This window comes from Squalius cephalus, assembly GCF_949319135.1.
Source record: "Squalius cephalus genome assembly, chromosome: 13".
Lineage (NCBI taxonomy): Eukaryota > Metazoa > Chordata > Actinopteri > Cypriniformes > Leuciscidae > Squalius > Squalius cephalus.
In genome coordinates, this window is record NC_137134.1 from 12,547,431 (window position 1) to 12,556,672 (window position 9,242).

At 36.2% G+C, this 9,242-nt stretch overlaps 1 protein-coding gene across 1 annotated transcript; it reads right to left on the reverse strand.

The window, feature by feature from the left end:
• Nucleotides 1–1,935: 1,935 nt before the first annotated feature.
• On the reverse strand, nucleotides 1,936–2,994 carry LOC307170355 (erlin-1-like; the record flags this gene model as incomplete). Its single annotated transcript, XM_079891448.1, has 1 exon — nucleotides 1,936–2,994. Exon 1 carries the CDS (start codon nucleotides 2,977–2,979, stop codon nucleotides 1,936–1,938), a length of 1,044 nt encoding a protein of 347 aa, XP_079747574.1. The 5' UTR covers nucleotides 2,980–2,994.
• Nucleotides 2,995–9,242: the final 6,248 nt, after the last annotated feature.

Here is a 9,242-nt window from a genome sequence, read left to right on the forward strand (position 1 = left end):
TATTGTTTGCATGTCCATGGTTGTGTTTGACTTTCTCTCTCTGTGTGTGTGTGTGTGTGTGTGTGTGTGTGTGTGTGTGTGTGTATGTGTGTGTGTGTGTGAGAGAGAGAGAGAGAGAGAGAGAGAGAGAGAGAGAGAGAGAGAGAGAGAGAGGTGATTTGATTGAGTGTGATTGATTCATTAATATTTGTGAGTGAATGTGTGTGTGTGTGTATGAGTGAAGAGTGTATTGTTTGTTTGCATGTGTGCATGGTTGTGCTTGCAAGTTTGAATTTTTGTTTTGTTTATTTGTGTATGTGTATTTGTGTATAGGTTCGAAAGTCTGTATGTTTTTTTTTCTTTGTGTGTAGGTGTCTTTTTACAATCTTTTATGTGCATCCCCAAAAACTATCCAATTATTAGTCACTGTACACATGCTATTATGCTATTAAAGGACAACTCCGGCGCAAAATGAACCTGGGGTGTAATAACACATGGGAACCGAGTCGACCGTTCTCTGGGATTTGTTTTCATGATAATCGAATGTAAAGAGTTTTATCTCTAAAAACTGATTAGCTTATAACGCTAGTGTATGGGGCATAGAGTAAGTAAAAAGAAATCGCTAGTTAATACCACTAACAAGGCTCAAAATAGCCTCACACTAACACGGTAGCATAATGAGGGTGCTTGTTAGTGGTATTAACTAGCGATTTCTTTTTACTTACTCTGTGCCCCATACACTAGCGTTATAAGCTAATCAGTTTTTAGAGACTCTTTACATTCGATTATCATGAAAACAGATCCCAGAGAACGGTAGACTCTGTACCAATGTGTTATTAATTATTATTAAATTACAGTTACATTTTTTTTATATTTCTTTTAACATTCAAGTCAACCCTGGGATAGCAGACTATATTGGTAGCATATAACTAGACAGTACAAAGGGATGTATGCAGGTAAGAAAAACTGGAATATGGCATATTTTAACATATTTTAACCCAATTTTAATTTTCAAGAAATGTTTTGTTTTTCGCTGTGCTTTTGTATGTAAGGGATTATTCAGATCATAAAAAAATCATTAATCCAAGGCACTCGAATATTATTAAAAATATATAGAAAGCCTTTATTTCATCATGGCTTTAATATTTTAAAATCAGGTGACAAGTAGCTACTTGCACACCTATGCGTTGCGGCTAATGAGCCTTCGTCAGGGTGTGTGACCTTAAGCCCCTTTCACACAGAGATTACGGAAAATACACGGATTAAGTGACCCGAGATTTGACTCGGGTTAGTTTGATTTAGGTTCATTCACACTGCCAGTGATTTTCCGGAATAAGAGACTGCGTTCACACACAACCCGTAAAAATCCCGTAAAGACACATGACATCGATGTGACTTTAATGTCTCAGCAGCGTCTTAAGTTTGCTTATGAGCTGTGATTTCTCTCTCGAGAAACCATGCTTGTGCATTTTTTTCCTCTCTGATTCGATCATAAACTTGCGCATTACATACCGTTTCACAGCTGGCGAACGATCCCGCGCTTCAGCGTCATCACTACAACACGCGGCTTTTGTTCACACAGCGCGTTCCTGCTGCGTCACGTGATTGTTGCGGTGCGTTCAAATACAGATATTTATTTTTAAAAAGACAAGTTATTTCGAGTCATTTACCTCAAGTCCGAGTCAAGTCTCAAGTCATGAATATCAAGTCAAAGTCAAGTCAAGTCTTTTATTAATATTTGTCAAGCAAGTCTCAAGTCCTAAAATTTGCGACTTAAGTCTGACTCGAGTCAAGTCATTGACTCGAGTCCCCCATCTCTGCTGATTGGTACCTCGATTTGGACGGATTAGAAATGGGCTTGAATGGGCTCTTTGCCAGACTACTTGCAGAGCAAATCTAAATTTGCTGGAAGTTTGTCTGGGTTTTCCCAGGCTAGGTGGACAGCTCTCAGGCCCCTCAGTGGCCCTCTGTGGCTTTGGGCTTGGACGCTTTCTTAAGACTCTCTTTCATACTCAAGGACTCCAGCTGCTCCATCAAATCTGCTGCACCCTGGCCCACGGCTGGACGGCTGTTGTCAACAAACATGTTTGGGATTTCCTGACCGAAGTAGATCTTGCTGTTTGAGGCTATGGCCTGATATTTCATCAGTTCCAGGTACTCTAGTGTAAGCTTCAGCCTGTTGGCTTCAGCAAATTTTTCAGCAGAGTAATATTCTGCATCTGCTCTTGCCTTCTCTCTTGCCAGAAAAGCAGAATCTTCAATTTCGGAGATCTTTTTCTCCGTTTCCTTCTCCATCACTTTTTGTTGGAAGTGAATCCCTGCCACTTGAGCCATTTTCTCGGCCTCTATGATGGTCTTCTTTCTCTCAGTTTCAGCCTCTTTCTCCACAACTTTCTGCGTCTGAACGGTGATAAGCAGCCTTGTCTTCTCTGCTTCCATTGGCTCATAGTTTCTTCTGATTGCCTCTGGAATTTTAGGTTTGGTGACTCGCACAGCCTGAATAGTGAGACCAGGAGCCATAGCATTCAAGTCCTTCTGCAGTGCAGTCTTTACGTTCTCATCAATTATTTCGAACAGCTCTATGTAGACTTCCTGTAGTGTGTGCACACTGCAGAACTGGTTTAACTCATGGTGAATTTTGTTGAAGATTAGCGTCTTGTCATAGTCTGCAGTGTAGTTCTTCACTATCTCCAGCACAGCTGATGGCACCAGCATGTTGACCACTTCAATTCTGTCAAAATAGATCATAACACCCCCACTGGTTCCACAAGGCACATTTTTTATTTCATCAGTTTGTAAAGTTGTCTGCACTGATCTGTATGAAGTGATAAAAGGCAGCATTATGTGGTAGCCTGGGGATTTAGGAGATGTCAACAAAGCTCCTCCTCTGTAATACACAGCTAAATGTCCTTCCTCAATCTTGTGTATGGAAGAATGAAGGAGAATGGACATCACACCAGCCATTGCTGCAACTACTGCCCCAACATGTGCCATTGTCATTTAGCCAGCGCTCACCGATCACGGACGGAACCAGATTGGCCAACCCGTACACTTGGCTCACTCAATGGATCTGACAGGATTTTAGTTGTCCTCATTCAGTTTGTTTTAGTCAGATTTCTGTTCCTGTATTAAATCATACCCAGCTTTCAACTGTGCTTTAAAAATATGTTATTTGTTTTTTTTTCTCTTATGACAAATCTTATAATAAGGAATATTACTTACTTTATCTGCTTCTGTTAACTAAATTTAGTATTCATAAATGTAAATTTGGAGGAAACAATCCTTTGTTTTTCATTTTAAGAACAATATTGGGTTTGAAAAATTAGAAAGCTGCAAAGTGTGTTTCAATCTGTAAACATTTGTACATTTTTTACTTAACTTTTAAGTTTGTCACTGTTTCTTTATACATGTTTTTTGTTTGTTTGTTTGTTTGTTTACTCACTGTAGGCCTGCTGTAGTTGTAATTCTTTAAAATCAATTAAAAAAAAAAATTAGACTATTAGTTTTTCATGCATGGATTATGATAAACTCTGTCAGGATTTTTCCTATGTATTTTTATTGCTTTTAGGGCATGAAAAATAAAAAAAATTTTACACATTTTTCAAAGAGATTTTCAGATGTCCACTTGAGTGGACAGCATGCGTTTATGGTTTAAACTGAAGAGATACTGTATTAAACATAATACAATAATCAAACATAGTGTGTGTATTTAACAAACCAATCAAAAAATATATATCAAATCATGTGAAAACTAAAATATATACAAAAAATATAAATGTGAAATATTGCAAAGGTAATTGAACTTCATACAAGTTGCACTTTGTATATCTTTGATACCAGAACATGAGGACGTGATTCCATCAGAAATTTCTACAGCCTGTCAAGGTACAAACTGTGGAAACCACGCAGATGCTCGACACACAATGGCTTGCCACTGGTGGCAATGTATAGGATGATGCAACAGGATCCACTGTAGAGGTTGATGTGCAACTATGCCATCAAAACCCGTGCAAATTCAAGAAAATACTTTTTTAATAGCTGTCCACTGTAGTGATCGCATGAAAGGAAAAATACACTTAAATACATTTTTAATGCTACTTTTTAATATTGATTTGATATAATAATATACCAAAATAATTATCAGGTCTAGCAAAGAATGCTCTTATATTACAAAGCTATGAAAACCAGTGGGAAAAAATCACAGCTTTATTTTTTTGCAAAGAGGGCAAGAAAGGATGACAGCGATGGTGACAGGAAATATGTGTGTCTGATAATTGCATAATAACCTATAACAGCCACTGTCCGGAAGAAAATGGCAAAATAAAAGAATAGAATGAGCAACCACGTGTAAACAACGAGTAACAAAAAAAACAAAAAAAAAACCCCATCAAGGTAAGAGATCATAATATAAGATATTAAAATAAAATAAGCAAAATCACAAACCGTTTCATTGCATTTAATTTACATGTATTGTCAGTATTAGGCTCGTGTGTGTGTGGATGAAAACCCCTGAAATGGCTTCTTCATTCTAATGAACCAAAATAAATCAACAGATCACCTGAACGCCTGTTATTTAGGCGGATGAGCTCCGCGGTTTCTGTTACAGGGTATCCTTATTCACCAGCATCCTTATTCACCAGCGTCCTTATTCAGCAACATGCAATAGTTTCCTCCCTGGAGGCGGCTGATAGTCCTGTGGTCTCTCCGGCCCCGTTACGAGGGGCGGTGCGCTTCTCTCCTCGGTGACATTGACTGAGTTTCTTGGTTCTCGGAAATCAGTCTCATCCACGAATAAACTAAACTAAAATGATTGTTTGCAGTCAATAACCAGTTAGCCGTCTGGTTTCTCGCTTTCAGTCACAAACAATAACGAAAGAAGTTATCAGGGCCGGTGTTGTAACGAAATCCGACTCCCCGGACAAATCGCACTCCCTTTCCCGTGCACGCGCAAGCGAGTTTAAATGCACTTCCTTTGCCATATCCGTTTATCGATCGATTTTTCACACAACAAGCACCCAGATCCTGCATGGAAGCTTTGTCTACACTTAAATAAATTAACAGAGTGTGGATACTAGTGTGGATAAAAGATGCAAAAAACAAACACAAAAAAAAAAACACAAAAAAAAAAAAAAACATGGCAGATCGATTCGAACTATAAACTTCGACGGGTAAGGAATAAAGCTACCAGCTATCAAAACAAAACTGTTAATTTCACTTAATTTAACTTTACTTATCGTTTGTGTGTTAAACACGCTGTGTTTCATAGGAAAATATTGTATACTGTCCCCATTGCACATGAATGTCATTAAAAATAATAATATTTAACATTTTTTCACGAAGATAGGCTTTAAGAGTTCATCAAATAGCCTACATATTGTAGATATATGAGACAAATACCTGTCTTTTTGTAAATACAAAACAAAATAATAATAACTAATAAAACAAATTATTAGTGATAATTGACACTTAAAGCTAAGAATGTAAAGAAACCTTAGACATTTTTTTTAATAGTTATTTTCCAGCACATTATGGCCCCAAAAAGCATTATTTATTTTATTTATTCTTTCAATTTTACATCTTACATAGCTTATGGATATACAATTAAAATAGCAATTGCTTTGCGGTCAGGTGCCCTTTTTTAAAATTAAAAAAACTGCTTAAAAACAAGATGGGTTTTCCAGGGGGAGTCGGATTTTCACAGAATTAAAATACGGACTGGTGAAATCACACTCCCCGCAAAAAGGTGCCGCAGTCCATGGTCATTGAACCAGGTTTTGGTTCTTGGCAGTGTGGGCAGGTGCAAATCCTGCTGGAAAATGACACACAATAGAAATAAAGATAGATGTCAGACTGAGCAAACGGCTTTTCTTCTCCAGGGTTGGACACACCATCCAGTCTACAAAAAAAAAAAAACACTGGATTAAACACAGGATTGGATGGATATCATCCTGACGGGAAACTCAAACCTGTCCACGTCTGAGCAAGAACATGAGAGACTGAAAACTGGAAAGAAGACCTCAAGTCATCACAGACACATTTGCTTTGTTTTCAAAGTCATGTCAAGTTATTTCTATAGCGCTTTATACAATTCAGATTGTTCAAAGCAGCTTTACAGTGATAAACAGGAGAATAATGATCAATGACTCATACAGAATTCAGTTGTGCTGTAAAGCAGCTCTAAGACAGTAGTGCCATTATTCTATGGAAGCAGATTAGTCTCAAATATAATTCACGCAAAAAACATGATTCACAAATGCATAGACAATTTCACATGCATGAAACCTAATTCACGTGCACACAAAAAAAATACACGTGCGTGAAAAAAATATATATTCACAAAAAGCAATTCACATGCGCAAAATAAAATTATATACTCATAAAATACATTTCACAAATGCAAAACACAATTCGTAGATATACAACTGTGCACAAAAACCTTTGAATGTTTAAAATGTACGAGTGTATTCTTGCATTTGAATGTGCAAATCGTCATTCACGTACGAATCGCCTTAGATATGTGTGTGTGTGTTTTTGAGACTTTGCTGGCAGCATAACACTCGTAACACAGAGCAGTCGTACTCTTTAGCCAATCAGATTTAAGCTTATCAATCGACCAATCAGTATCACGTGAGGGCGGGCCTACCTGCATGTTACGTCATCAGCTTTCGACCAGTTCATGGCTGAGCAGAGGTAAGCGCAGTTAATCGTTCATTTCTGTGTTAACTGAAGTTAGAGATCATTTGAAGCAATAGTTTATTAACTGCTGTTTAGTCCACATGTGAATATAAACATTTATTTTTAGTATTGATGGAGTTTCATGTCCTGTCCACCACACATTCAACCTATGATAATGTATGTAATGACGTGCATATATAGGAGACATGTTTTGATCTGCATATATTATGTAGTTTTATTGTTTCAGATTTCCAAGACAGATGATGTATGAAGTTGCAGACAACCAGTACTGTGATCTTACCATTTCTACTGTAATTCTTTGAAAACAGTCATGTTGCAAGCATCCATTTTGAGTTGTTTCAACAAGTGGTTGAAAGTGATGCATTGTTACTGTATTCATTTGTCTCCTGCGAACTATATGTACACGCTTTAGGAATAAAGCCTTGCTATGCATGCATTATTAAATGTTCTTGTAAGAATTAAAAGATTCAGACATAGTTCATTTTGATGTACACGTTTTATTAATTTGAAAGTTTCTGAATCCTTTGGGAATAAAATATATAAAATGACTTGATCATGATTAATGTTCCTGTTACATATGAAGATCATGAACTGACAGTCTAAACTGTGAAGCACAATATTCAGTACAGAGAAATATACGTCTCTTCAGGAGTTGTGAGATCCAGTCAGAGTGTACTTTGCTTTTAAAGTATATAAATATAAGTGCAATACATCAAGTGAAAAGTTAACAAATGAATTGTGTTCAGTCCGGTCATCAGTAGACCTCTCTGTTAGGACATATAAGATTTTGTCCTGATATTTAAAGTACTAAAACCCTATAGTACAAGAGTTGCAGACAGAGGACGTGGGAAATTAAGTGATGGTATTTGAATAGAGTTTACTGAGTAATCTTAGTCGCATAATCTTAATTGCCTCTCTATGATAAGTACCTTTGTCTCATCAGCATAAAATCAGATTTGCCTATTTTACTAGGCAAAGTAAAATTAATGCTTCACAATATTGTCCTAAGACCTTAAGATGACAATAAAAAACCTTATTTAAAAACCTTGCGATGACAATACAGCACAAAACATAAGGTAATGCATGTTGAATATATTGCTAACACTCTACAATAAGGTACAATAACTTAGTTAACATTAGTTCATGTATTAAATAACCATGAGCAATACATTTGTTGCTGTGTTTGTTAATCTTTATTAACGTTAGTTAAAAATACAGCTGTTCATTGTTAGTTTACAGTGCATTTACTAATGTTAACAAGATTTTAATGAAGTATTAGTAAATGTTAACATTAACAAAAAATAATAAAGGCTGTTCACGTGCAGTTCATTATTAGTTCATGTTAACTAATGAAACGTTTTAATAAAGTGTTACCAATTAAGACATAAATACAAAAAAAAAAAGTATAAAAGAGAATTAAGAAACAACATGAATTAAGATGTTCGTGACTGCTATCCATATGTCACACCAAAGGTGAGTAATCCTGATAAAATGCAGGGAAACAAGTGTTAATAATAATTTAACATCATACACAAATGGCAAAAAACACTGGCTGCTCATTAAAATAGGTCTATTCACTATTTAAAGAACAATGTCGATGGGTATTGACCACAGATGATTGTTTTGCAATCATTAGCCTGATTGTAGCTGTGAGAGCTGTCTGTGCCTTCAGCTAAAATACAACAAAACAAGCATCATTCTTCTTCATTTCTGACACGATATGGGACATCTGATTACAACAGCACTTGCTTACATCAGTTAATAGTTCATAAACTATTGCTTCAACTGATCTAAAACTTCTCTAACTTCAGTAAACACAGAAATGAACGATTAACTGCGCTTACCTCTGCTCAGCCATGAACTGGTCGAAAGCTGATGACGTAACATGTAGGTAGGCCCGCCCTCACGTGATACTGATTGGTCGATTGATAAGCTTAAATCTGATTGGCTAAAGAGTACGACTGCTCTGTGTTACGAGTGTTATGCTGCCAGCAAAGTCTCAAAAACACACACACACATATCTAAGGCGATTCGTACGTGAATGACGATTTGCACATTCAAATGCAAGAATACACTCGTACATTTTAAACATTCAAAGGTTTTTGTGCACAGTTGTATATCTACGAATTGTGTTTTGCATTTGTGAAATGTATTTTATGAGTATATAATTTTATTTTGCGCATGTGAATTGCTTTTTGTGAATATATATTTTTTTCACGCACGTGTATTTTTTTGTGTGCACGTGAATTAGGTTTCATGCATGTGAAATTGTCTATGCATTTGTGAATCATGTGAATTATATTTGAGACTAATCTGCTTCCATATTATTCAGCTGAAGACAGTTTAATGTTGATTCAGTCCAGTTCAAAAACTGTGTAAAGTTCATCATATGATTATGAAATGACCTGCCAATGGCCGGTGGCTTAAGAAAATTTACCGGCCATGAAACTTTTTTTTGCAAAAACAGACAGTGTGACAGTTATGACACCAAAATGTAGAAAATTCACTATTTTCAATTTAAATTATTTTCAAATAAATTATTCAAATGTAAAAGAACACTGCATTAA